This window comes from Hippocampus guttulatus, chromosome 22 (assembly GCF_054856545.1).
Source record: "Hippocampus guttulatus isolate MCC_2025c chromosome 22, RoL_Hgut_1.0, whole genome shotgun sequence".
In the NCBI taxonomy this organism is placed as follows: Eukaryota; Metazoa; Chordata; class Actinopteri; order Syngnathiformes; family Syngnathidae; genus Hippocampus; species Hippocampus guttulatus.
The window spans coordinates 8477194-8501850 of record NC_141282.1 but is presented as its reverse complement, the minus strand read 5'-3'; the positions used below and the strand labels follow the sequence as shown (position 1 = coordinate 8501850).

General features: G+C 64.1%; 4 protein-coding genes across 18 annotated transcripts; 2 read left to right on the top strand and 2 right to left on the bottom strand.

Moving 5' to 3' along the window:
- Positions 1 to 357: 357 nt before the first annotated feature.
- Positions 358 to 4166, top strand: dclre1c (DNA cross-link repair 1C, PSO2 homolog (S. cerevisiae)). Of its 7 annotated transcripts, none has more exons than XM_086102676.1 (15): positions 358 to 501; positions 600 to 651; positions 767 to 851; positions 1149 to 1208; positions 1283 to 1338; positions 1418 to 1519; positions 1616 to 1688; positions 1946 to 2086; positions 2176 to 2277; positions 2350 to 2486; positions 2548 to 2602; positions 2903 to 2991; positions 3069 to 3147; positions 3339 to 3450; positions 3513 to 4166. In XM_086102676.1, the coding sequence occupies exons 1-15, from the start codon at positions 393 to 395 to the stop codon at positions 4079 to 4081; spliced, it is 1821 nt and encodes a 606-aa protein (XP_085958802.1). In that variant the 5' UTR covers positions 358 to 392; the 3' UTR covers positions 4082 to 4166. The 7 variants fall into 7 exon arrangements, with proteins under 7 accessions (XP_085958802.1, XP_085958800.1, XP_085958798.1 ...); XM_086102674.1 differs by having other exon boundaries at positions 3069 to 3166; positions 3373 to 3450; XM_086102672.1 differs by having other exon boundaries at positions 3069 to 3279; positions 3373 to 3450.
- On the bottom strand, positions 1533 to 7868 carry cpm (carboxypeptidase M). Of its 5 annotated transcripts, XM_086102682.1 has the most exons (12): positions 7682 to 7868; positions 7505 to 7531; positions 7223 to 7384; positions 7022 to 7119; positions 5728 to 5900; positions 5360 to 5459; positions 5178 to 5283; positions 4944 to 5114; positions 4704 to 4856; positions 4490 to 4638; positions 4191 to 4411; positions 1533 to 1680 (listed from the first exon to the last, which is right to left on the bottom strand). In XM_086102682.1, exons 1-11 carry the CDS (start codon positions 7866 to 7868, stop codon positions 4199 to 4201), a joined length of 1539 nt encoding a protein of 512 aa, XP_085958808.1. In that variant the 3' UTR covers positions 1533 to 1680; positions 4191 to 4198. The 5 variants fall into 5 exon arrangements, with proteins under 5 accessions (XP_085958808.1, XP_085958807.1, XP_085958810.1 ...); XM_086102681.1 differs by having other exon boundaries at positions 4521 to 4638; positions 5178 to 5459; XM_086102684.1 differs by lacking the exon at positions 1533 to 1680 and having other exon boundaries at positions 4264 to 4411; positions 4485 to 4638.
- Positions 7807 to 13479, top strand: LOC147186485 (NLR family CARD domain-containing protein 3-like). Its single transcript, XM_086102667.1, has 9 exons — positions 7807 to 7955; positions 8950 to 9173; positions 9649 to 9959; positions 10179 to 10226; positions 10306 to 12127; positions 12202 to 12372; positions 12435 to 12608; positions 12678 to 12724; positions 12795 to 13479. Exons 3-9 carry the CDS (start codon positions 9710 to 9712, stop codon positions 13370 to 13372), a joined length of 3090 nt encoding a protein of 1029 aa, XP_085958793.1. The 5' UTR covers positions 7807 to 7955; positions 8950 to 9173; positions 9649 to 9709; the 3' UTR covers positions 13373 to 13479.
- Positions 13480 to 14060: 581 nt separating this feature from the next.
- LOC147186484 (thyrotropin-releasing hormone-degrading ectoenzyme-like) lies at positions 14061 to 24597 on the bottom strand. 5 transcript variants are annotated; one of them, XM_086102665.1, is made up of 20 exons: positions 23116 to 24589; positions 22281 to 22498; positions 21662 to 21947; positions 20759 to 20885; positions 18657 to 18811; positions 18265 to 18378; positions 17564 to 17701; positions 17396 to 17461; positions 17097 to 17162; positions 16833 to 17014; positions 16665 to 16753; positions 16465 to 16598; positions 16328 to 16383; positions 16105 to 16252; positions 15924 to 16027; positions 15742 to 15849; positions 15297 to 15464; positions 15092 to 15232; positions 14947 to 15028; positions 14061 to 14870 (listed from the first exon to the last, which is right to left on the bottom strand). In XM_086102665.1, exons 1-20 carry the CDS (start codon positions 23590 to 23592, stop codon positions 14718 to 14720), a joined length of 3012 nt encoding a protein of 1003 aa, XP_085958791.1. In that variant the 5' UTR covers positions 23593 to 24589; the 3' UTR covers positions 14061 to 14717. The 5 variants fall into 5 exon arrangements, with proteins under 5 accessions (XP_085958791.1, XP_085958790.1, XP_085958789.1 ...); XM_086102664.1 differs by having other exon boundaries at positions 16465 to 16594; positions 16833 to 17162; positions 23116 to 24592; XM_086102663.1 differs by having other exon boundaries at positions 17396 to 17701; positions 23116 to 24590.
- Positions 24598 to 24657: the final 60 nt, after the last annotated feature.

Below are 24657 nucleotides of genomic sequence, written 5' to 3'. Positions count from 1 at the left end.
ATAAAGACCAAGCTTTCTTAACCTCACACATTTTCCCCTCCGACGCGCACTAATTTCGAGTACTGTACTTTCTTCTACGGAGGAGAGAGCGCGAAGACCAAAAAAAAAAAAGCCTCTCGCAAGGATGACGTCGGTGGGCATCGCTTTCCATTTGGCCGATGAGAGAACAAGAGCTTACTGCAGACAGCATACAAGCCCTCTGCGGGAAACGAGTCGACGATTTCCAACACAGGCGCGTTTAGGCCACAGCAGGGCAGTACAGTACAGTACAGTCAAGTCACAGCTGTCGAAGGAGAACGCTCTCCGGCTCTCCATCCTCGGGCGGGACGGCCAAACGACGTTGTCGACATCGACACCGGCTTGATTCTTGTCATTCCGCGTCACGGACAAACATGAGCTCCTTTCCGGGTCGAATGAAGGAATATCCGTACATTTCTCTGGATCGCTTCGATCATGAGAACTTGCACGCGCGCGCCTACTTCTTGTCGCACTGTCACAAGGGTGAGCGAGGCTAGGCTAGGCTAGGCTAGTCGGGGGGGGGGGGGGGGCGAAAGCCTACATTCCAAAATGTTCTGTTTGTTTTCCCTCTTCGCCGTCAGATCACATGAGAGGGATAAAAGCACCCAAGCTGAAGAGAAGACTGCGCTCCAGGTGATTCGTGTGGACCCGATCGGTCCAGAGATGACGACGGAGAAGGAAGACTCGCGATAACTTGATGACTTGCATCCGGCATAATCTTGTGTTGATTTGCTGTGATGTTTTTCAGCCGTCGAGTCAAACTGTACTGCTCACTGGTGACCAAAGAGCTTCTCCTGAGCAGCCGCAAACACCTCTTCTGGGAGAAATTCATTGTGAGACGGCTTTTAAAACTACACTAAACAGTCGCTCGAGGCTTAGGGGCCGACTGACCGAGCAAAAATGCACGCTTTTGACACCCCCAACGTTGGCCGAGATGAAAGTGATGTCGCAAAAACAGTGGGATGCAAAAGTTTGATGACTCTTCAGAGTCAAAACAAATTCCCGCAAAAAACAAAACGCGTATCGATACATCGATGAAAATGGCCTTGTACACCAATGTTTGTCATAATAAACATTTTTTTTGGGCGCGTGTTTGGACAGGCCTTCAAAAGTTTCTTTTCTTCCTCGAGGTTCCCTTGGAGCTGGAGAGTCCTACTCAGATTTCGCTGGTGGACGAGGCGTCGGGAGAGGTGAGCCGCGGCCTCGCGCCCCTGCGGACGCTCTTTGGAAACTCTGGAAGAATGTGAAATGTTGTCCCGCGCAGAGCGAGGAGGTGGTCGTGACGCTGCTCCCCGCCGGACACTGTCCCGGCTCCGTCATGTAAGTCTCGCGCCGGGTTCGCGGCCGCAAAAAGGTCGGGTCGGAAAGTCGCCGATGACGACGACGACGACGCGTTCAGGTTCCTGTTCGAAGGTCGCCACGGCAACGTGTTGTACACGGGAGACTTCAGGCTGGCCCTGGGAGACGCCGCCAGGATGGAGCACCTGCACTCGGGCAGCCGGTGCGTCTCCGCCGTCCGCTTCGAGTTCTTGTCGTGTGCCGCGGTCCCCTTCCTCTCCCACGCGCCGTCGTCTCATGATGGGCGTTGGCCGCGCAGGGTGAAGGACATCCGGAGCGTCTACGTGGACTCCACCTTCTTCGACCCGCGCTTCTACCAGATTCCTTCCCGGGTAAACGCACAACCGAGTCGTCAAAACGCATCCCGGCATTGTTTATTTGGCTTTGTGAAAAATACAAAAATAAGCTTGGATAGAGTGATGAAAAAGAACCCCCCCCCCCCCCCCCCCCAAAAAAAGGAAATAAATCATCTCCGCGTTGACCAAATTTCCCACCTAACCACGTCAGCATGACGTTTGGGAGCAACAAGTGGAGCCGCGGAATCACCGGCATGTCATTCTTGACCGCGCCCACGCTTGCATGTGCGCAGGAGGCGTGCGTGAGCGCCGTCTTGCGTCTCGCCGGCGACTGGATCGCCCGCAGCGCCCTCCACGTGGTTTGGCTCAACTGCAAGGCGGCCTACGGCTACGAGTACTTGTTCGCCCGCTTGGGCCAGGAGTTCAACACGCGGGTAAAAACGCCGCCGAGACGCGCGACCGTTGAGCCAAAGTTTGCTCGGAGGCTTCGAGTCGGCCGTCTCCGCCCGCTTTGGCGGCGCAGGTGCACGTCAACAATCCGCTGATGTTCCGGAGGATGCCGGAGATCCTGAGCTACGTGACCGGCGAGCGTCGGACGCAGATTCACGCCTGCCGGCACCCGAAGGTGACGGCGGGGCGCGAAGGCGCGCGCGCGGCTCCGAGAGGCGCGGCCGGCTGACGGATTGTTTTGCGGCAGGGCCAGAAGTATCTCCACGGCGACCGGCTGCCGTGCGGCTGCCGGTCCCGCGACGGCGCCGACCTGCGCGTGCTCAGCGTCAAGCCCACCACCATGTGGTTTGGCGAGAGGATGCGCAAGACCGACGTGCTCATCAAGTAATGTCCGGTCCGCCGCGCCCGCCGAGACGTCGCGCTCATCCTCTTTTGGTTTTTGCAGATCAGGAAGCGACGCCTTCCGAGCGTGTTTCAGCTTCCACTCGTCCTACTGCGAGGTCCGCTCCCTCCCTCGGCCGAGGACATCCGCGCCGTCCGACTTCACGTTTCCCTCTTCCAAATTCAGAGTTCAAACGCGATTTTCCGGGTGGAAATTTCAAATTGGACCTCGGTGGATTCCTCAACTCGCATTTGGCACGAGCGCGTTCCAATTAGAATTTGGCAATTTTCATTTGAAACTCCGAGCCGAACGGTCGCCGATGGCGTCCGCGGGCCCGACGGCGCGGACGTGAGCGTCAACGGTCGTTTGTCGCTACACCCGCCCCGCGAGCGGGCTCACGCCGGGCGACCTCTTTCAGGTCAAAGACTTCCTGTCCTATCTGCGACCCGCGCGGGTTTTCGCCAACGTGGTCCCGATGGGGCGCACGCTCGCCGAAGTCACGCGCATGTGAGTGGCCCGGCGGGCGCCGGCACGACAAACGCCGGGATGGCGCAAAAGTGACCGCCGCGCCCGTGTTTCGGCAGGCTGCAGGCGACGTGCAGGAAGCGGCCGCGGGACGACTCGGCTTACGAGCCGCTGGGCTTGCTCAAAGGCCGGCGCGCCGCGCCGACGCCCCCCCGCGGTGAGACGCGCACATCCGAGACACGGGCCGCCTCAAAAAGCGCACAAGCGAAAGCGGCGCGCCACAAAGAAGGCCGTCCGGAAGACGCGCTTGAAAGAAGCCGGCCGCCTGAGGCGAGCCTCCAAAACGCAGACGGGCCTCAAAAGCGCCACCTCGCAAACGCGCCGTCAAGATGACTTCTCTCCCGCTCCTCTTTGTCCCGTCAGATGGGGAGAGCGACGACGACCTCTTTGACGGCAGTCCGCCGAAGAAAAAGCCGCCGGAGCGTCGGCGCGTCCCCGACGGTGCGTCCGCATTTGGCCTCCCGTTAGCGTGCGCGCGCTAATCACTCCTGGCTGTTTGACAGAGCGCGGAGGGCGGACGCCGGCGCCCCCCGCCCCCGAGGGAGACTCGCCGCCGCCGCCCGTCGCGCGCGACGCCAACCGCGAGGAGCGCATCGGTAACTTCCTGGACTGCACGGAGTCGAACGACGACGACAGCGAGGAGGACGGCCAAAGCGAGGAAGACGAGCAAAGCGAGGGAGACGAGAGCGGGACAAAATGGCGCCGCCAAACGGGAAGCGCGCCGGGGGAGCCGCCCAAATGGGAGGACTTCTTCGCCGCCGAGCCGCTCCCCGACAGCCAGAAGAGCCTCGACGGCCAATCGCCGCCCGGCCGGCGCACGCCCGAAGCGTCCGGCGAGCGGGAAGACGACGTCGACGACACGGATGATGTCGACGACGACTTTTCCCTTTCGCTGTCCGCCTCGGCGTCCAATCATTCGTCGCAGAATCGCGAGGCGGCGGACGAGCCGACGCCCCCCCGGTCGGACTTTGACATTCCCTGCACGCCGGACTCCAAAAGGCCGACGCCCGAGCAGCTGACGGGCCTCTACAGGAAATTGGCCCGCGGAGACGACCTTTCCTCTCCCGACTGAAGCCCAAAAAGACGAATACTCAAATACCGCGCCATTAATCCCAAAACAACAGAAATAAAAAATAAAAATAAAAGACTTTTTCAGACTCGGAGTAGTTTTTGCGTCGCACCTTGCGGATCAGCTGATCAGGCCCTGGAACGCAAGCGCCATCCCCAGGGCCGCCGGCGTCCACGCGGATGTCGACAGAGACCGCGCGGATGAGGGCGCGGGGTCGGCCGTCGCCGCGGTGACACGACGCAACAGGAAGTCGTGCGTCAGGGCCGAGTTTCGCTCCGGACCGTAAGGGACGAAAAAAGTCTCCGTCAGCACCTCGTGGCCGGGATACGTCACCTGGGGGTGTTAAAAAAAAGCCCATTGAGCCGCGGGACGCGTCCGCGAACTCGGCCTTGGCGTGCGCGCGCACTTAACGGTGAAGGTGTAGTCGCCCGGCAGCAGCAACCTGTAGTATTCTCCGCGTTTGTCCGTGGCGAAGGGACGCACGTCGCGGCGACCCCTCACCTCGACCGCGGCGTTGTGCAGCGCCGCTCCCGAGCGATCCAGCACACGCCCTTTGACCCCTGCGAACACACGGCGGTTGAGGGCGCTCCCTCCCGAGAGCGCGGCGGCACGCGCGTCGGTTTACCCAAGTGGACTTGGCGGATGAAGGCCAGCAGGCTCTTCCTGTTGTCCGCCCACAGGGCAGGAAGTTGCCCGGCGGGGGGGAACTTGCAGCACGACACCTCCAGCGTGACTTCCAGGCAGCCGGCCCACACGTAGTTGTAGTCCTGCATGCCGCCTGCAGGGGGGGGGGGGAGGGGAGGCCCGAGTTTGGGGAAGCGGTGAGGTGAAGCCATCGACCGAGACGCCCGCCGACGACGCCGACCTGCCAGCGGGTACCAGCGGTAGCCGTTGGTGATGCCTTCCCGGAAGGGTCCCTGGTCTCCGCAGCGCCCCCCCTGCCGCATGCTGGCGTGGTTGTGCGAGTACACCTTGGCCAAGTGCACAAAGACGTCGTCGTCGGGCGTCAAGCTGGCCCGCCCCACCAGCTCGCCACCTAAACGGGCCTCGGACGGGTTAGCCGCCGGCGCGTCGAGGCGCGCGCGCCGGCGCCGCTCACCGCCGTTGCTGTTGTCGTAAGCGTAGCTGGCCACCAGGGCGCCGCCGTGCAGGTTGGCCGACAGGACGAACGTCTCCGTCTTCAACCAGCCCATCACGGCCCGGACCTGCCCGCGCAAAGTGACCGCGTGGGAAAAAACACACGCGCGCAATCTCACGCGCAAAGCGGCGGCCGGGGCCGACCTCGGCCTCTCTACCGGCGTCCTCGAGGTCACGCTGCCCCCGCGGGCCGGCGAAGGCGTCGGGGAAGTTCCTGTTCAGGTCCACGCCGTTCCGGTTGAACCTGACACACGCCCGCAGTCACGTGAGCGCAAACGGAAATGTCACGGCGCGTACGCAACGGGACAATGAGACGCAGCGGTGGCGGCGCGTCTCCCGTTGATCTAGTATGGCGTGCGGCGCAACAAATTTCTGCCGGCCATGTTGTGACATCCCCAACGATGACGCAATATATCGCGTGTGCGGCAAAGCGGGCGGCTGAAACGGTGACAGGACACTTCAACCTTCTGGGGTCCGTGTGTGCGCGTGCGCGTGCGTGTGCACATGTGGACCTTCCTTGGCTGAGGCGGCAGTTGGTGTCAGCCTGGTCGAAGCCGTCAGGGTTCATGGTGGGCAGGAAGTGGACACGCGTGCTGTTCAGGATCTGCGTGGCCCAGCTCTCATTGCCACGGTAACCTCGCACCAGGTCGTCGATGAGCTGCAGGAGCAGCTCGCGGCCCAGAACCTTCTCACACACACACACACACACACAGATTCAACTTGTGACTAGCACACTTGCGCACACAAGGCGGAGGCAGGCGAGCAAGCGGAGTGCGCGACGGGTCGTGATGTCGCGAGTCAGCCCGGATGAGAGCGGATGAACGGACGGCGACGTGACGAAAGGCGGAAGGAAGACGCGGAGGGCGGGAACGCCGCAAACGCGTCGACACACGTTGGGACGGCAACGCCCGCCCGCCCCGGTGCCAAACGGGCCCGTCGCCCCGGTGACGCCTCACAGGATGTGCGTGCGTGCGTGCGTGTTCCACACCCGTGCGATTTTCGACATCCGTTGGGCTGGCCCCGCCCCCTTTGTCTCCCGGCCAATCACCAGAAGGCAAAAGCGGCGGCTCGCGCGCCAACGTTCCCCTCAGACACAAAAAAAAGCTCTCCGATCCGCACTCTCGCATACGGTGAGCAACACAGGATGTTGCCGTGATTGCGACTCAAGAGCGCGCGGACAAAAACAATGCGCGCTTGCCGAGTGTCTTGACATAAACAGGAAGTTGGTGAGCGTTCGACGCTTGAGCTTCCTGGCGGCCATCGAGTGAAAACATTTGAGAACCACTGGCCATCTTGTCGCCGCGGAAGGGCAGCGAGTTCAGCGGCGCTTCTGTGACACTTTTTCTCTCACGCGCGCGCGCACGCACGCCATGCCACAACTCTGACCGCCGTCTTGGCCACGTATGCCACGGGGCGGCCATGGCGACCGCTCACTTAACACTGAGCAGTTCCGCCGCGGTTGGCCTGTCACATGGTGGCACTTTGGACTTTTGCACATGGCCCCACATTCTTGCTGTTGCGCGGGGGGAGTGAAAAGGCTTTTTTTTTTTTTTTTTTCTGGAAGTTTCCACTGAGCCGATTTATTTACTCGGTCTGTGCGTGTGCGCCCGACCGCGACTTATCAATTTAAAGCCATTTCCACGGTTACCGGACAACGCTCCCGCGCGCGGGACCTTCACCCGACATTGCGTGCGCCGGCTCGCAAGTGCGCGCGTTGGTTTTTGTCGATCGATTGCCCGACCCCCCCCCCTCCCCCTTTGGACCCGTCTACAGGGAGGGACCCTCCGAACGCGCCCGTCGCCTCACCTCGTTCCCGTGCATGTTGGCCACGTACTTGAACTCGGGGACGCCGAGCGCGTGACGATGGGGGCTCAGACCCAAAGCCAAGACCCACAGCCGTTGACCTGCCGCGAGCACGCAAACGGGATTAGGATTAAGTCGCACGACGGCGCAAAGCGCAAAGTCACGGGCGGGGGAGCGAGACCTGACCCGGCGAGCCCCGCGTACCTGCGACGGAGCGGCCGATGCCGTACAGGTGCGCGATGTCCGGGTTGGAGGCGTTGACCCGGAAGAGGTAACTCTCCATCTCGCGGTTGCTGTGGTAACGAAAGTCCAGCATCATGGCGGCGGGGAACAGCGCGAGGAGGAAGACGCCGAGGTCCCGCATCCCTGCGCGGCAAGAAAACGACATCATCGAGGGATCCTTTCAACTTTCATCTCATTGGACACCTCTTTGTCCTTCTTTCTTCCCCCTCCGCCATTTGCATTCGAGCGGGCATCATCACTCACGGGCGCGTTCGAGGTTTTGGCGCGGCCCTGTCCAGAGCGGTTGGGCGTATTTACAAGGGAGTGCGAAAACATCGGTCAAATGAGTCACATATTATACGAGGAACTGTTTTCGACTTTTTCGAATTCAGTCCGAGAAGTATCGACTCTCCCCGCCCCAATTTTTACAACTCCACCTACTTCGGCGCCCACGGTACGCCACGCGCAATGTCCTTCGGTGCACTAATGGCACGAGAACCAACTCGTGTACGAGGCGTCCACAATATCTCGAATCAAAGCAAATCCCCTCTTGTCGGTTTGGCACTTTTTTTCCCTTTCCGCAGATCGGTCTGGGCTCCTCGCGGAGTTCTTTGAGCAAAGCGTCCATTCGTCAGCCTTTAAAAGACGCGGCTTCCACCGGGAAAGCAAACTACTCATCGAGTCGGGAAAATGGAGCCCATCGAAACGAACTCCGGTGAGAGTCGCCGGCCCGGTACGGTGCGGTCACGTGGGCCGAGTTACCTGCGCGCGCGCACTGCGTCAGCCGGTCGACGTCCACGCGAGCCCGGCCGGGGGAGCGCTCCTTCCGCGCCGCGGCTCCGCCCGCTCGGGAGGACAGACGGCGAGCTTAGGAGACCGCGCCCCCTTCCGCGCCCCCCGCGGACAAACCGCTCGATGACGCGGGCGCGCGCTCGCCGCCCGCGGCGGAGTCACGGCCGGCCGGCGCCGCCCGCAGGCGGCTGCGGGCGTTACAAGTGGCGGCAAGAGTCGCAAGGGCGACACCTGGCGGCTCTTGCGACAACCGCTCGTTCGCTCCTCATCGTTTCGACAGCCATTTTAGGAGAGCGCGACGACGCATTTGTGTTGGTCACGAACGGGACAATCACGACGGTAAAAAGCAGGCGGGCGGGAGAAGCGGGGCGGCCTGAACCGAACGTATTCGCAAAGCGATGGAAAGCACGAACAAAAGATCAAAATCCAAACCTCAGCGCCTAAAACGCCACTACGAGCACCAAGCCGTGACTTCAACAGAACCGCACCGCCACGACCCCGAGTGGTCCTTTTAAAGGGGGGGGGGACCTAACAACATGATGCCCAACAGGTGCGACGTTGTCAGACAGAGAGCCCTCCAACGCCACCTGCCGGTCACAAACGGAACAATCATAACACGCCATCGCGTCAACTCGGTGTCCAAACAACTTTGCGCACGCATTCAAAAGGCCTCGACTTGTTTCATTCAGTCGGCCGTCCGTAAAAGGACCGAAAGGGACGACCGTCTGGTGGAATCCGCAAATTCTCCGCACTCTCTCACGTTTTGTTTTGGCCGTTTGCCGAAAAAGTCAACCGGTGGCCGTTTACCCCGCCGAGGCCCGATCACTTTGGTGTCAAGATGTCAGAGCGAGTGACGGAAGCGGCGCTTCGCCGTCATCTCCGCCGAATGAATGATTTGGCCATCGATTTCATTCAAGGCAATTCCACGGCATCATCGCAAACCGGACACGGCGCGCAAGATATCCGCTCACCTCGAGCGGGTCCGCTCGCAGCACGTCGACGTCATCTGGCGCCTCGCCTCGGACCTCCGCGCCACCTCGGAGCAGAGCGACGGCGCACGCGCGCGGGGCGGGGTGTGGCCTTTGGTCGCCACGAAGACGTGGACTTTGGCTCGACGACAAGAGCGAGAGCGCGACGTTACGTGAGTTTTCCGTCTTCGATCGGACACCGACGCGCGGACGCGGTCGCTCGGTCGGTGAAGCGGGTGAGTTGGCGCCAGACTTTATCGCCGGCTTCGTCCGCGGACGCCCGGTCGCTCGGACGGCCGATCCGTCCCCCGGTTCTCGGCGAGTCGGTCGGCGGGCCGGAAAGTCGGCCGGTCGCTTGACGACGACGTGCGGCCTCTCGCTTGGTCGGCGGCGAGGCCGGCGGCCGGGTCGTCGGCCGGGGCCGAGGACCGGGAAGTCGTCGCCGCCGCCGCCCCGCGTCAGCGAGCCCTGCAGAAATGCTCGTAAAGAGAAGAGACTTTGGCCCCCGGCGGCATCTTATCGGGAAATGAGGAAATAAAGGCGTCACTTGCCGGGAAATCCGCGCGGCGTCACGCGATTGACCTCGCGACCTCCGGTTCCGGTCCGTCCATAAAAGTAGCGGTAAACGGATGCGCCGACTTTCCGCAGCCGCCACTCGCACCCGTTTGCCGGGGACGGCGCGTGACCTTCTCGCCGGCGGACAAGAAAGATGGCTCTGGACCATGAGAGCAGGGAGCTGCTGTGGCAAACGATCGGCAACCTCGGGCAAGACGACCTCAAGGCCTTCATATTCCACATGCACCTGCCCCCCAAGTGCCTCGACGGAAACGCCGAGAAGGAGGACGTCGTCAACCAGCTGGAGAAGAAGCACGGCGAGAACGCCATGGAGGAGACCGTCAAGATTCTGGAGAAGATCCAGAACCACAACCTGGCCCAGAAGCTGCGCCGCGACATAGAAGGTTGGGAGAACCGCACCCGGGGTCGACGTGGCTTTGCGGCGGGGGGGGGGGGGGGGGGGCGCTATTCCAGAAAGCGGGCTACCCCGGCGCCGAGGAGCCCGTAAAGAAACTCGGACGGGGTGAGCTCGGGCTCCTTTCTGGAATAGCCCCCCCCCCCCCCCAGAAGAGGAGCGGGCGCGCCTTCCCGTCGGCTTTGGTAAAGGTGTTTGTCTTGCGCAGAGCTCGGGGCGGCGAGGCGCAGGAGGCCCACCGAGCTGCGGAGAAGCGGTGAGTGGAAAGCTGGACGCGCGTGCCGGCGGCGGAGGCCCTCCTTCGCGTGACGCGGCCTGGCCTCGCCTTCCCTCAGGTAGCATCTTCTCCGTGGACAACGATGTCATCGGCCGGTACCGGCGGGCGCTGCAAGAGAACCTGCGCGGGAGCTACGTCAACGCTCCGGAGGGCAGCGCGGAGCTCAGCGAGCAGCGGCCTATGGAGGACGCCTACGCCGAGCTCAACATCGCCTACGGCGCCGACGCCACCCCCGACAAGCGGCACGAGGTCCTTCAGATGGAGACGTGCGGCGAGGCCGCCGAGTCCATCGCGCCGCGCCACATCTTCCGCAGCGCCGGCGGGAGGCCGCGGCGGGTGCGCACGCTGCTCACCGTGGGCTTCGCCGGGATCGGCAAAACCTTCCTGGTGCGCAAGTTCGTGCTGGACTGGGCCAGCGGCAAAGGCGACCGGGACGTGCAGCTGCTATTTCCCTTCACCTTCCGCGAGATGAACTCGGAAAAGGGCAAGCGCTTCTCGCTGGCCGGGCTGGTCCGCCACTTCGTCTGGGAGAGCAAGCCCATGAGCGTCGAGACGCTGGACCAGATCTTCGTGCGGCTGCAAGCGTCCGGCAAGCGCGACTTTGAAAGCAGCGAGATCAAGGTCCTGTTCGTGCTGGACGGGCTGGACGAGAGCCGCCTCAAGCTGGACCTCGGCGGCGGCGCCTCGCCGGACCTGGACGTGACCGAGGCCTACCCCCTGGAAGTGCTCCTGGCGCACCTGATCAAGAGGAACCTGCTTCCCTGCGCCCGGGTTTGGATCACCACGCGGCCCGTCGGCGTCCACGACATCCCCGCCCACCTCGTGGACAGCAAGACGGAGGTGAAAGGATTCAGCGAGTCCCAGAGGCTGGACTACTTCCGCAAGAAGTTCCCGGGCGGGGAGGAGGTGATCGGCCACATCCGGAAGTGTCGCAGCATCTTCATCATGTGCCACGTGCCCATCTTCTGCTGGATCACCGGCGTGGTTCTTCAGGGCCACCCGGACGCCGGAAAGCAAGAGGAGCTGCCCGGCAGCCTGACCCAGATGTACAGCGAGTTCCTGCTCTACCAACTGGACAAGTCGGAGGAGCGGCGGTGCCGGAAGAGCGCGGAGGACGTCAAGGCGCTGGCCAAGCTGGCCTTTCGGCAACTGATGAAAAAGCAGCAGATCTTCTACGAGAGCGACCTGCGCGGCGGCGGCTTGGACTACCTGCGGGCCGCCAAGCACTCGGGCGTGTTCACCGAGATACGGCCGCTCAAGCGCAACCGGGCCGACAAGATGTTCCAGTTCATCCACCTGAGCGTCCAGGAGTACCTGGCCGCCCTGCACGTGATGATCAGGCTCTTCCGGGACAAAAAGAACATCCTGGCCGACGCCCAGCCGCCGCTGGAAGGTCTCCTCTCGCTGTGCAAGCGCAAGCCCGTGGCTCGGGTCCACGAGGCGGCCCTCCGCAAAGCCTGCGCCGGCGAGGGCCACCTGGACTTGTTCCTGCGCTTCCTGCTGGGCCTTTCCTTGCCGTGCAACCAGAGGCTCCTGGGCCGACTGCTGAAGGCTCCCGGGGAGCCGCGGGGGGACGGCCGCTCCGAAACGCTCCTCTTGGTCAAGAGACGCATCGAGCGCGGCTCTCCGGAGCGCAACGTCAACTTGTTCTACTGCCTGAAGGAGCTGCGGGACGACTCCCTGCTGGAGCACATCCAAGCCTACCTGGCGTTGGCGCGGGTGTCCTCGGACGCGCTGCTGCCGGACATGCGGGCGGCCCTGCTCTTCTTCCTGCTGACCTCCGACGAAGCCCTGCGTCGCTTCGACCTCAAGCGCTACTCGCCGTCGCACGCCGGGCTGCTGATGCTGCTGCCGGTGGTCAAGGCCTCTCGAGAATCGGCGTAGGTGCCCCGACGCCGCGGGCCCGCGGCCGGCCGGCCGGCTCTGACGCCGGCTTCCCGCTCGTCTCGCGCAGGCTGGACCGGTGCCGGCTGGGCGAGGGCAGCTGTCGGGCGCTGGCCTCCGTTCTGAGCTCGCCGTCCAACCTGAGGGAGCTGGACCTCAGCGACAACGACCTGTACGACCGCGGGGCGGAGCTCCTCTCGGCCGGACTGGCGAAGCCCCACTGCGTCTTGCGAGTCCTCAGGTAAGGAAGCGCGCCGACCGAGCTGCGGGGAGCGGCCGGCGATTCCAGTCGCTTTGTCGCAGGCTGTCGGGCTGCCTGGTCGCCACGGCGGGATGCGCGGCGCTGGCCCGGGCTCTGGAGCTGAACGGCGCCCACCTCCGAGAGCTGGACCTGAGCTACAACCACCCGGGAGAGGAAGGAACGAGGCTCTTGACGCTGGTCCAAAGGCATCCCGGCTCCGGCCTGAAGACCCTCAAGTAGGATCCCCACGGCGTCGACCTCTCGCTGGCGCCGAGTCACGACGCTTCGCCTCTCTCTCTCTGCAGCCTGGACCGCGGCGGCAAAGAGCGTTTGATTCCCGGCCTGCGGAAATGTGAGTCGACCTCGGCCGCGGGAGGGCGCGGGGCCGTAAAGAGCGGGCTGAGACGGGCCGTCTCCTTCAGATCTGTGCCGACCCGCCTTGGACCCCGACACGGCCCACGACTGTCTCCGGCTCTCGGACGGCTGCGACGCGGCGACGGTGACGCTGGAGGCGCGGCGCTATCCCCCGAGCGCATCCAGGTTCACCTGCTGGCGGCAGGTTCTTTGCCGGAGCGGACTGAGCGGGCGCTGCTACTGGGAGGTGGACGTGGAGGGGAAGGTCTCCGTGGGCGTGGCCTACGAGAGCGTCCGGCGGATCGGGGAGGGCGAGAACGTGCGTCTGGGAGCCAACGAGGCGTCCTGGGTGCTGTGCCACGACGACGGCACCTACTCGGCGTGCCACCGGGACAGGACGCTGGAGCTCCCGGCCCCCCCCTCGCCGGCCTCCGGAAGGCTGGGCGTGTTTCTGGACCATCCCCGCGGCACGCTGTCCTTCTACAAGGTCGCTCCGGAGGGGCCGACGCTCCTCCACACCTACCGGGCCGCCTTCGCCGAGCCGCTTTACCCGGCCTTCGGATTCGGCTACGACAACGGATTTGACGGCTTAGGGGACTTTGTGTCGCTCGGCGGGGCGGGCGCGTCCGTAACGACCCGCTTCTAAGCCACGGGGGCCGACGGGGCCGACGGGAAACGCGCAAGGTCCACGTTGGCTTCCGAATGTCGATTCTAATTCGGCACCTCTCGAAATAAATGCTTTGCTCCACCTCGGCCGAGGACTCGACACAAAGTTCCGTGTTGTCGGGGTGCGACGCGCTCTTTGCGCTCGGCGGGGGAGCCCGGCGCATCCGAGGCCAGGTGAGATTTTGCGCGCCGGACGCACGAGGCGCCATCCGTCGGCCGTCGGCTCCTCTCATCGGTCACGCCGGCGCACGCTAGCGTCCGCTCGCTCGTTCGTGGCCCGTGGGAAAACCGGAGCGCGCGGCCTCCATCTCGGACGAGCGGCGCTAGCTAGGCCTTTTCCTCCGCTCGACTCTTCCGTCCTCGTCCTTTGACGACATTCAACCTTCGGCGTCGACCTCCTCGTCCTCGTCTCCTCTCCGCGCAAATCTCGCCTTTGGCCGAGCGAGGAGTCTCGGAGGACCGCCTCACGCCGAAAGCCTGTCCGAACGAGGGAGAGGATGAGCTGGGCGCGCAAAACCATCGGGCAAAGGTTAGCGTGCGCAACGGCGCCGACCGCAACCATCAAACCGCGGCCAAGCGATCCGCTTCGTCGGGGACGCTTCGGGATCGGCGGCGAACGGCCGTTTGCCGAAGGGCCGCCGCTGCGGCCGCGAAAGGAAAGCCCGGCGAGGTGTCGACGTTTGCATTTATTGGCCAATCGGCAGACAGCGAAGCGCAGGAAGGAAGCGGGCCCGGCAAATTTTCAACGGCGAGCACATTTGGGCTCTTCCGTGACACTTTGGGGAACGAATTCTTTCATCGGTCGCCGGGGGAACTGCCAAAGCCGGGCATTCCTCTTTCACGGTGAAAACAAAATGAGTCCAGTTCTGCTCTCGCCATGGGGACACAAGCTGCTCCGGGTTCCGACAAACGTTTTAGTCCAGTTTGGTCAGAACCTTCTTCCTTCGTTTGTCCTCCAAACGTGAAAGTGAGCCCACGCAAGGCCCGGGAGGGGTGGGGGGGTGGGGGGGTATGGGGGTTGGCCTTGTGGATTCTGTGTTGGATCGGGCAGGGCTTCCGGGGTCTTTTTGGGGGGCGGGGGGTACAAACACTCCACTTAAGAAAATAACACTTGCATGCTTTTATTTTGAAGGGCTGCCAATCCTTTCTCCGCCCGACTGACAAAAAAAACCAATTGAAATCTTGGCGTCGCGTCGGTCACTCGTTGCTAACGGCTAACTGACCGGACTGCTGCTAACTAGCGTTCCTTTTTTTCTTCCCCACCCCTCCCTTCCCCGCCGGCGAGAATCTCCAGAGCGGCGGGCGAGGCGTCCTTCCGGAAGGCGTCAGCCGCGGGCGGGGCCGGGAGCCTCGCGCAGCCATTGGTACAAGTGTCGGCGGCGGAGGCGGTGCCAGCGCACGTTGCCCTCCACGATCTCCAGCGCCCGCGGCAACGCGGGCCCCGCCCCCGGGCCGCGGGATCGGACAAACTCCTTCAGCTGCGGGCCGAGAGGCGGAAGGAAGGTCGGCGTCGGCGGGCGACGGGCGGCGGCGAGGCGGACGAGCGCCGCTTACCTCGTCGAGCTCCTTCTCCGTGTCGAGGAACTCGGTGACGCCGCCGATCAGCTTGGAGTTCATGAAGAGCGCCTCGCCGTAGCTGAGACGGCCGCACGGGCGCGTTAGACGCGGGCGGCGGCGGCGGCGCCGAGGCGCGACTCACCGCGCGTTGAGGACGTCCCACTTGTCGCGGAAGAAGCGCCACGCCGGGTTGCGGCCCCGGGGGTTGCGCCCCACGCGGACGATCACGTCGATGGCGTCCTGCTCGGCCACCAGCTCCGACGTCAGCGACAGGTTCAGCAACCTGACGGACGGCGGGCCGGGCGGGTCAGACGACGCCGCGGAGCCGCGGGGACTCAGGCGCGCACCTGTCCAGCAGGAAGGCGTCGTCGGAGCACGTCAGCGCCTCCAACAGGATCTTCTTCTCCGAGACGGCCCTCGACGAGTGGAACTTCATCCAGATGAACTCCCACACGTCTTCGTCCATCAGACCGACGCCGGTGCAGTAGACCACGTCGCGGATGTCGGGCGGGATTCTGCACGCACCGGCGAGCCGAGTTCGCTCGCGTCACGCGCGTCCGCGGCAATGCGGCTCACGCGCATGCGCGTTATTCACGATTCGGGCCAGTGACGAGCGCGTGCCTGCCCGCGGGACTTTTAGATACTTTCACGAGAATAGATTTAAACGGCGCACGCACACACGCACAGAGTTGGAGCTCCGTGTGTGTGCGTGCACGCCGAACTTCATTCAAACACACTTTCATCAACACACACACACACCCAGTTGGCGCTGCGGCGCGAGTGCGCGCGTACCCGTTCTTGTTGCTGGAGATCCAGTCTGAGATGTAGGCGACGGCTTGGCGGTGGCACTCTTTGTTTCCAAAGCTACACGCTAACATGATGAGCTCCCTCTGCAGCTCCCTGTACACGTGAGCAGCGTGCGCGCATGAGAGAGAGAGAGAACGGATTGTATCGTGCGTGTGCGTGCGTGTTACTCAGTCTGGTGGGACACCGGCGGGACGGCGGCGGCGGCGGCGGCCGCGTTGCCGGGCCAGCCCATCTGATGGTAGCGCGCCGCCACTTGCTTGAGCACGTAGTCCTGCGCGGAGAAAGTTGCCAAGGAGCTGCGGGGGGGGCGGACGGGCCGGCCGGCGAGCGAGCGAGCGAGCGTCTCACGCTGAAGAGGTGGTAGTCGTCGGTGCGGTCCAGCAGCTTGTCCAGCCGGTAGAGCGCCCGGCTGGCGGCGTGCCACGGCAGGAAGGACGCCTCCTCGGGCAGGTAGCCCATCAACTCCAGCGGCACGCCCTGCGGCAGGTAACCCGCCCTGCGACAACACGCGCCACCGCTCACGCCGCGCGTCTCGGCCGGCGCCGCCGCGACCGCGTTCGCTCCTCCTCACCTGGCCAGGTTGAAAGCGTCGTCGATGAGTCCCGCGCGGTTGCCCACCGGGATGACCTGCGTCACACGCAATCGCACGCTGGCGTGGGCTCGCCGGCCGGGTGGCTCGGGCGGGGTCGCGGGAGGTGGCGGCCTGACCTGGGGGTTGCCGCGCAGCTGGCGGATCAGCAGCTTCCAGTTGCGGAGGTCGTAGTTGACGCGGAAGTAGCCCGTCTGGTCCATGTTGGCCAGCAGCCACGTTTGCTCGTCCATCTCGCGCAGCCCGTGGCTTTCTGCCGCCGGGGACCGTTAAGACCGGCGCTCGGCGCGAGCCCGCGGGGAGACGATCGGACGCTCACCTGTCCGATTGCGGATCCAGATGAGGGTCTCCCAACGCAGCCGGGACAGGTTTCCCGTGGCGACCGTCAACGGCACCTGCCACCGCAAGCTAACGACGCGCGCATCACGCAATAACAGCCCAGAGGTCAGCGAAAGGGAACGCGCGCCGCTCCGGCGGGTCACCTCACCCGCCGTCGCCGCTCCCGCCCCCGCCCCCGCCCCCGCCGTACAGGAAGCGCTCCTGGCTGACGGTGACGGCGCGCTCCTCCGCCGGGTTCTTGGCGACGGTGACCACGGGGTATCCCGTTTGCAGAGTCCAGCCGTCCATCACGGCCCCCACGTCGACGTCCCGCCCTTCGGAGCGCATGGCCTGCGCGCAAAGAGGCCGCCGTCCATTTGGGCCCTCGGAGCCGCAAAGAAGAGAAGGAGCTCGGGGGCCGGCCCCCTCCTACCTCGGACAGCTTCCTCCACAGGTCGTCGCGGGCCGCGTTGCCGTACATGTGGCTCAGCAGATAATCCTGCGCGCCAACAAACACCGGAGGGACTCGTCGGACGGTCGCCACGGCAACTTTGCTCGTCTGGCCGATGACGAGCAAAGTTGCCGTGGCGACGCGCCTTCAAAAGCGGCTTTTGAACCCCCCCCCCCCCCCGGCGTCGCCTTTCGGCCGGCCGGTCGCCCCCGCGGCCCACTTCCCGTCACGGCGTCCCAAAGACCCGAGGTCGCCGCCGCGCGCGCTTCACCCGCTCTTACGTGAAGTCCTTTGCGGAAGAGGCTCGGTCCCATCACGTTGGCCAGCATCCGGATCAGCGCCGCCCCCTGCCGGACACACAAACAAAGGCCGTCGCGACCGGACCCGAGTCCGTCCCCGCCGACTCGGACCGGTCCGAGTCGGGGCGAGGCGAGGCAGGCGGCGGCTACTTTTTTGTATGCGATCCAGTCGAAGACGCGGTCGATGTCGGCGGCGTCGCGCACTTCCTGCGAGATGGGGTGGGAGGAACTCAGGCCGTCCAGCGACATCACTTCGTGCAGGACGTCCGTCAGGAAGCGCTGCTTCTCCTGCAAGCGCGACGCGCCATCGGAAACTTCATGTGGTGGGGGGGGGGGTTTGCTCAAGCAGTCTCAGCCTCAATCCCGGAGCGTGCGGCCCAGGCTAATTAGTGGTTACATTGGAGATTTCCTCCTAATGAATGTCACACTTAATCAGCCACAGTGCACCCCCTCCCCCAAGCCCCCATTTAACTTTTGCTGGGCTTTCACCGCTAATTAGCTAAATGAACAGCGACACTTTTTTTTGTTCCGTGAAGCAAATCGGCCGAGATCAAACAAATTCAGGCATTGCGGAGATTGACTTGGAATGAGTTTTCTCTTTTTATTTTTTTGTTCCACCCCAATGACGTGAAATGAAAACTTGCGCTCCGATCGGCCGCGTTTCACGACGTCGGCGGGCGCCGTTCGTCCACCTTTCCGGATGGCAGAGTGTCAATCGACACCGCAGAAGAAGGTTCCGTTCTTTGCAGGTCCGGGACCGCGCGCGCGAATGTCGAGCGCAATTTTTGTTCGGGAGGCGGGTCAAAAAAAGACAACCGAAGCGACCCGTGCAAACGCGCCGGCTGACTCACCATGTTCCACTTGGGGAAGAGGAAGTCGGTGCCGACGTACTCGAAGTAGTGAGCGAAGCCTTCCTTCAGCCACACGTCCTCCCACCACAGCGGCGTCACCAGGTCGCCGAACCACTGCCGCGCACAAAGGCGCCATCTTACACGTCGTGCGCGCGCGGGGGGCGCTCTCGTCTTTGGTTTTTGTTATTTGCGGCGGCCGGACGCGCCGTCGACACCCGAAGCTCCGGCGCTCCCTCGCTCGCCTTCCGCGGCGCTGCCGTCACGCGGCGGCGGTCTCGTCTTCGGAGAAGCGGCGCGCGGGACGCGCCGCGGCTCTCTTCGAGGGCCGGCCTGGGGAACGGTCCCGTCCGTTTCGGGGGTCCCGAGCGAGCCCCGGGGCGGCGGTCTCTCACCTGGTGGCAGATCTCGTGGACGACCACCATGGTCAGCTCCATCCGGTAGGACGACGACGACACCCGGGCGTCCAGCAGGATCTTCTGCTCCACGAAGACGCTCAGGCCCCAGTTCTCCATGGCGGCGTACGGGTGCTTGGGCACCGCCAGCAAGTCTGCGTGTGGCAAACGCACAAAAAACACTTTGGGCACGCACGTATATGCAGGGGTGTGTCCTAAGGTTCAAGTCCTTGAAAATATTTTCCAAAATATTAATCCGAACAGTCATGTCCCTGCTTTGACAGCCGTCCGTCAGCCGTCACCCCCCCCCCCCCCCCATAGCTTGTTGCTACTTAGCAACACAAGCGACTCGCAAAGGCTTCACTCGACAATTGCAGTCGGTGCGCTGGGTTGCCATGGAAACAGACATCCTCGAGTCGGCGAGCTCACCGGGTGCCCTTTCGGCGCACGCGGAGAGCCGACCGGCCGACGGACACCCGCCCCGGACGTGCAAATGATGCCGAAAATAGCCTGCAGGTTTCTTTTTGTCGGACAGTTCTTTCTTTGTCATTTTGCGTCACGTCGTCTTCCTCTCAGCGGGCTTCTTTCCGCCGCGCCTTGATGGCCGGTTGCGCTTCCTTGTCCTCACGGTCATCACAAGCGGGGCGTCCGCAGGCCGTCCTCCAGACCGCCGAAGGTCACGTAACGGGGGGGCGGGGGGGCGTCCGTTTGGAGAGGAGTCGGCGTGTCGTCGACTTGAAGCCGACGGGACTCCCCGAGCGCGCGTTGCGCTTTCAGCGTTGGCGCTTGGACGACGAAGCAGACGGCGCGCCCCCCGCCTCGAAGGGCCGCTTCCTTCTTCGGACGGTGAAAGAAACGGACGCGCCGGCAGCCGAGTTCTTTGAGAGCCCGGCGAAGCCGACCCGAGAGGGAGTCCGTAGGGTCGCCCGTCGGGGCGTCGCGCTCCAACGAGCCGCCCCCAGTTGTCAGCAACCTCCGCGGGGGTCGCCGCATGAGCGACGGCAGAGCGGCAGGGAGCTGGCGTAACTTCTCACCGAGCCGAGCGGACTCGTTGCGACGCGCAGACAGCTGAAGGGCCGGCGGCTTTCGCTTCGGCCCATCTGTTGTTGCGCGTCGGCCCGAGGCCCGCAGACAAAGGCGGAGGAGCGCGCATGGCGGAGGTGCGCGCGTGCGCCGGCCCCGAGGCGTGCGCGGATCCCAGATGGAGGCGCGGCTCCGCGGAACGCGGCGCTCCGTGCGCCTCCGCCTCTGACGGCCGGCCGCAAACGAGCTTCATCTTCCCTGCGCTCCCGTCCGGCCCGCCGACAGAAGTCCATTTTCCCCAACGACGGTTGTTGTCGGTTGGGTTGTCGTCGCCGCAACGTGTGCCCGAGCCCCCTCCCCCTCCCAGCTGCTCTTCTCAAAGTCCCCCGTTTTATTTTTAGGACTCGTGCAAGCAGCGTCCCCGGGCCTTCCCCGGGGGAACAGCGCGGCCAGCCCGACGCCGGCTGCGGCCCGGCGGCTCGGGGACCTCGGCCACGCTCGCACGCGTCCGGCGAGCCGGCGGCGCAAAAGGCCAAGGGGGGCAAATCCAGACGCGCTCAGAGACGACATCTGACGGACGACGACCGAGATGATTCGAGCCTCTTCCTGGATGGGCCAAGGACAGGTCAGCCCGTTGGAGCGCCGCTCCTCCTTCCTTCCTGGTTTGGAGAGACGAGCCGAGCGGATGTCGCCGGACGGATTGCGATCGGGACGAGATGCCGGGCGGATCGCCTCCCGGGAGCTTTCCGCCTCGGTGCGTCTTCCCGCGGGGCTTCGTCTTTGGAAACGCTCTCCAGTCCAACCGCCGTCACGTGAGGCTTCGACGTCGCCCATTCAAGGCGCCTCGTCGCCCTCCCATCGCAAGGTTACTTTCTGTGAGAAACCCAGACGGGCCTTTTTCCTCGGCCTCCTGCGGAATTCAGATCGGCGCGCGGGGTCAGTTGTCCACCCGCGAAGCCCTTTGCGACGCTTCGGGGCCAGCGAAACGTCGCCGCCGCTCTCGACACCGACGCGACTGGCGATCTTTCCGAAAGATGTGGGACAAAGGGGGACGACGAGGACGCCGCCCGTGAGCTTACCGAGCTTGGGCAGCGAGTACGGCACTTTGAAGAAGTCCTGGTAGAAGCCCAGAAGGCGCCCGGCGATGTCAAGCGCGTAGTCGCCGGCGCCGCTGGCGATGGCGTCCGGCCGGGCGAACAAACGGATCTGAGGGAGAGCGGGAAACCGGGCCGTGAAAAACCCACGTCTTGCGAGCGCACCCCCCCCCAGCCAACAAGCAAGCAACCGACGGGGCGCTGTGAAACGGGAGGGGGCGGAGCAATGTAGCTCGCAGGAGGTGTGGAAGAAAAAGCTGCCGCTGCCGTGCGCACGTCCCGCCGCCTCAAGCTACGAATAAGAACGTTAGCGGGAGATAAATGCCGCCGCTGACAACACTCGCCGGTACAATGACGGACGAGCGTTTGTTTCACTCATGACAACAGGCCGACCTCCACCGAGGATGAGAACGCGCAGGTCGGACCTGCGCCATTTTTTCGGCGGCTCCGCTCGGAGCGCGCGTGTCCTTGAGCGCGCGCGCCAGCCAAGACGGATGACGTGTCATTACGCCCGTGGAGGCGGGACCGGCGGCGCCGGGCTTTGTCCTTGCCGTCGTCCGACATCAGCGCGCTCGTGCGGGCGGCGGAGAAAGAAGAAAAAAAAGCAAGGCAAGCGCCCACGGGCCGCAGCTGGCCCCGCGTGGCGTGCGCTAACGCGGAGCAGCTGCGCGGGATTGGCAGGAAGTGACCCGTGTCCGCTTCCTGGAGGAGGAATTCGATGACATCATCTCCCCCGAGAGTCCGCGGCGAACGGCGCCTCTGAGACGGCGGCACGCCGACGTCTTCGCGATGCGACAAAACGCCACGCGGCGGCCTTTTTCTCATTCGGCGACAACGATGGAGAACGGTGGGCCGCCCTCCCCGGCGAGGACGGGCGGCGCCGCTTACCGGCACTCCGCCGTCGGCGCGCGTCTCTCTGGATGTGAAGTTGCAGACGGCCCAGGCCAGGTAGTACGTGGACATGCGCGGCGTGCGGGCGAAGCGGCGCGTCGTCCAGCCGTCGTCCCCGCCGCCGCCGCCGCCGCCGTCCTCCAGCGCCGGCATGTTGGCCAGCGACGTGTACCGAGCGTGGTGCCGCAGGCTGAGCGAGAAGCTGGCCTTGAACGCCGGCTCGTCGAAGCACGGGAAGGCTTTGCGGGCGTGAGTCGGGCTGAACTGCGTCACCGCCAGGTAGCTGGACCCCCCCCCCAAAAAAAACACAAGCCAAAAGGAGTCACGGAGCTATTCGGTTTGAGTTGGCACGATCCGACGATCGTTGATCGATCCCCTCCGGCATTTTCGGATGAGGCGCACGGTTTCGTCGGTATTTGCCGCGGCATTATTTGTGGAGTCGCGTTTTTGGGGCGGGACTATTTGATAAGTCGTCCCTCGGAGACGGGACGGTTTGCCAAATCCCCCGCGGGATGAACTCGCGAGTCGCGTTTGGATTGACGATTGTCAGCCGATTTCCACGCTTGTCGATGGGACGATCGTGTCGCGAGGCTGTCACGAGAAAGTGAAGAAGTACCGCCTTTCGCCGCGCAGGGTGTAGGAGCTCCTGAAGAATCCGAGCAGCTGGTCCTCGATGGCGGCGTCGAAGGTGAGGTTGAGGCGGTACGTCCTGGAAGCCTTCAGCTCTCGATGCAGCACCAACACCAGCATCTGAGTGGCCGGGAAGAGGAAGCGGCGGTGGACGCGGACGGCGCCTCCCCCCGGCCTGTTGGCCGTCACCGACGCGCTCGACACCTGCGAACAAAACCACTCGGTTTGCCACGGGAACCCCGTTCCCGAGAGCGGCCCCTTCCGCGGGCCGACTCGTCTTTGTTGCCTGGGCGCCTCCTCGCAAGAAGCTAAGCGGCACTCTGGCGCCCGAGGCCAGGCTAACCTCACAAAACAACCTCAACGTCAACCTCACGAACCCGAAGAGACGCGTGATAAGCCGCAACCAGCAAATGACCAAAATAAACTTCACTCGCGGCAAAGCGCACGCACGCACGCACGGGCTGTTGTCAGACTGCACAATGGAGGAAGGGGGCGGAGCTGTCCTGACAGACCGCTGCCCCTCAAGAGCCAACCGGGTCACCAAACAGGAAAGTGTGTGACTCATCAAAGTGCTCCGAAAGGCGACTGCTCTGCTATTAAATGCCCCCCCCCCCACCCCCAAGTAGGGTGCGTTTGTCACACGTGCGTGGCGATGGTGTGGCGCCGGCACCAAATACGACGTGAAGTCAACGGGGGCGTCAAGCGGCTCATCTAAAGGGTCCGGTTTTCATGCGGCGCCGATTAAAAGCGGGTCGAGATTGGCAACTTGAGTCGGTCGGGCATCGAGCGTGCGTGGTGTGGAGCGGGCGGGGCGCGCGTACCTCAAGTCTGTCGGCGTGCAGCAGAATCAACCTGGTGGCGTTGACGCACTCGATGTCGATGCTGACGTCACCCGAGAAGGTGAAGTTGTCCATGTGGACGGCCAGGTGGAGGTCGTAGTGGCGCGGCCGCACGGAGGCCGGCAGCCGGCTCTTCCTCCACGGCTGGGCCGCCTCCTCCTCCGTCGGCGCCGCGCCTTCCCCCCGGCCGCCGCCGTCGCGGTGCTCGGGCGCCGCCCGCTCCTCCTCCTCCTCGGCTCCCCCGCAGTCCTCGAAGCGAACGCCCAGCGCCACGGCCACGGCGGTGACGGCGACGAGCGTGACGATGGACAGCGCCAAGGCCACCGCCAGTCGGTTGCGGACGCTCGCCGGGCACCGGCCGGCGCGTCGCGGCCGCCCCCCGCTGGCGGGCGCCGCCCACTGCTCGGACATCCCGCGGCCGTTGCGCGTGACGCCCGAGGTCGGGTCACGCGGGCCCATGCGCCCGACTTCGACTGGCCCCGTTGCTGTGATGGCACTCCGGCCAACGGTGGGAGGAGGCCTCCTCGAAGCAGGAAGAAGTGCAGCAAGAGCAAGAGAAGCTCCCGATACAATGTGAGCAAGGCTCCAAATATCAAAAGGGAAAAAGAGAACCTTGTCGCGTGACAGCCCACCGTTAACCACGAAATGAGTCAACTTGCTCAGAGCAGAATCTTATGTGGCACAGCATTACCAAAATAAAGATCGTTTGTTGTTGTTGGGGTTTTTTAAGGGGGGGGGGGGGGGCTTCACCGGCATCCGTGCTCCGCTAATTGGCGCTTGCCTGAGCGCTTCCGTCCAGTCGCGGATTTGGCCGAGTCGGCAAGAACGGCTTGTTTTTGCCCACAAATCGCTTCCTTCCTCCCGTTCCGCTTCTCGGCGGGTTCAAAAAAGAGTGAAGCCCGCGTGGGGACGCGTCACGCAGGAAGCCCACTCACCCGGAAGCCACGTTGCACTCCGAGCACGGCGGCGGCCGGGAAGGTCCCGCTCCTCCGCCGAGACGAACGGCAGCTTCGTGTCCTCGCCGCACGACGTGCAACCATCCCGCGCGTGCGGCGTGCACCGCGAGCGGCGCGGCGCGGCGTCCGGAACCGTCCGAGGTAACCGAAGCCTTTGGTCGTCAAGTCGTCAGTCCGCCACGCCTCCGCTGCCGCCGCGCTCACATCCTCGTGCGGGAGGATGAAGGTGATGAAGATGATGAAGGGGAGGCGGAGGGGGAGGAGTCGAGGCATCGCGCGGCGCGTGCGCGCGGAGACCGCCTGCTCTGCCACTTTCAGCCTTGTTCGAGTCACGTGTCCGTAGTCATCGCTGTCTTGGAGGTGACGCAGCGGCTGCAAAGAGCACCTTTGGGGGTGTCCTCGGGCCCACCTGCTGTCCGGTCATAGCCTGCCCTGGCCGCGCGAGGGGCGGCGACCGACGCACCCGAAATCCAATCCGCGGGGGTTGCCACCTGCTGCCGTTACTATGGCAACCGGCGGGAGGCTTCAGCCTTGGGGGGGGGGGGGGTTCTCATCACGCATAAGAATA

What these genes read in the sequence shown, in the direction of transcription:
- dclre1c (XM_086102670.1), top strand. Translation starts at nt 393, where the DNA reads ATGAGCTCCTTTCCGGGTCGAATGAAGGAATATCCGTACATTTCTCTG. An exon ending in CTTGTCGCACTGTCACAAGG is followed by an intron (nt 502 to 599) that starts GTGAGCGAGGCT and finishes CTTCGCCGTCAG; the next exon opens with ATCACATGAGAGGGATAAAA. An exon ending in CACTGTCCCGGCTCCGTCAT is followed by an intron (nt 1,339 to 1,417) that starts GTAAGTCTCGCG and finishes CGACGCGTTCAG; the next exon opens with GTTCCTGTTCGAAGGTCGCC.
- LOC147186484 (XM_086102662.1), bottom strand. Translation starts at nt 23,592, where the DNA reads ATGGGCCCGCGTGACCCGACCTCGGGCGTCACGCGCAACGGCCGCGGG. An exon ending in TCTTCCCCAAGTGGAACATG is followed by an intron (nt 17,702 to 18,264) that starts GTGAGTCAGCCG and finishes TCGCGCTTGCAG; the next exon opens with GAGAAGCAGCGCTTCCTGAC. An exon ending in AGCTGCGCGGCAACCCCCAG is followed by an intron (nt 16,384 to 16,464) that starts GTCAGGCCGCCA and finishes CGTGTGACGCAG; the next exon opens with GTCATCCCGGTGGGCAACCG.
- LOC147186485 (XM_086102667.1), top strand. Translation starts at nt 9,710, where the DNA reads ATGGCTCTGGACCATGAGAGCAGGGAGCTGCTGTGGCAAACGATCGGC. An exon ending in CACCGAGCTGCGGAGAAGCG is followed by an intron (nt 10,227 to 10,305) that starts GTGAGTGGAAAG and finishes GCCTTCCCTCAG; the next exon opens with GTAGCATCTTCTCCGTGGAC. An exon ending in TGCGTCTTGCGAGTCCTCAG is followed by an intron (nt 12,373 to 12,434) that starts GTAAGGAAGCGC and finishes GCTTTGTCGCAG; the next exon opens with GCTGTCGGGCTGCCTGGTCG.
- cpm (XM_086102681.1), bottom strand. Translation starts at nt 7,868, where the DNA reads ATGGACGCTTTGCTCAAAGAACTCCGCGAGGAGCCCAGACCGATCTGC. An exon ending in CCAACATGCACGGGAACGAG is followed by an intron (nt 5,901 to 7,021) that starts GTGAGGCGACGG and finishes GTGTGTGAGAAG; the next exon opens with GTTCTGGGCCGCGAGCTGCT. An exon ending in AAACGCGGAGAATACTACAG is followed by an intron (nt 4,412 to 4,520) that starts GTTGCTGCTGCC and finishes TAACACCCCCAG; the next exon opens with GTGACGTATCCCGGCCACGA.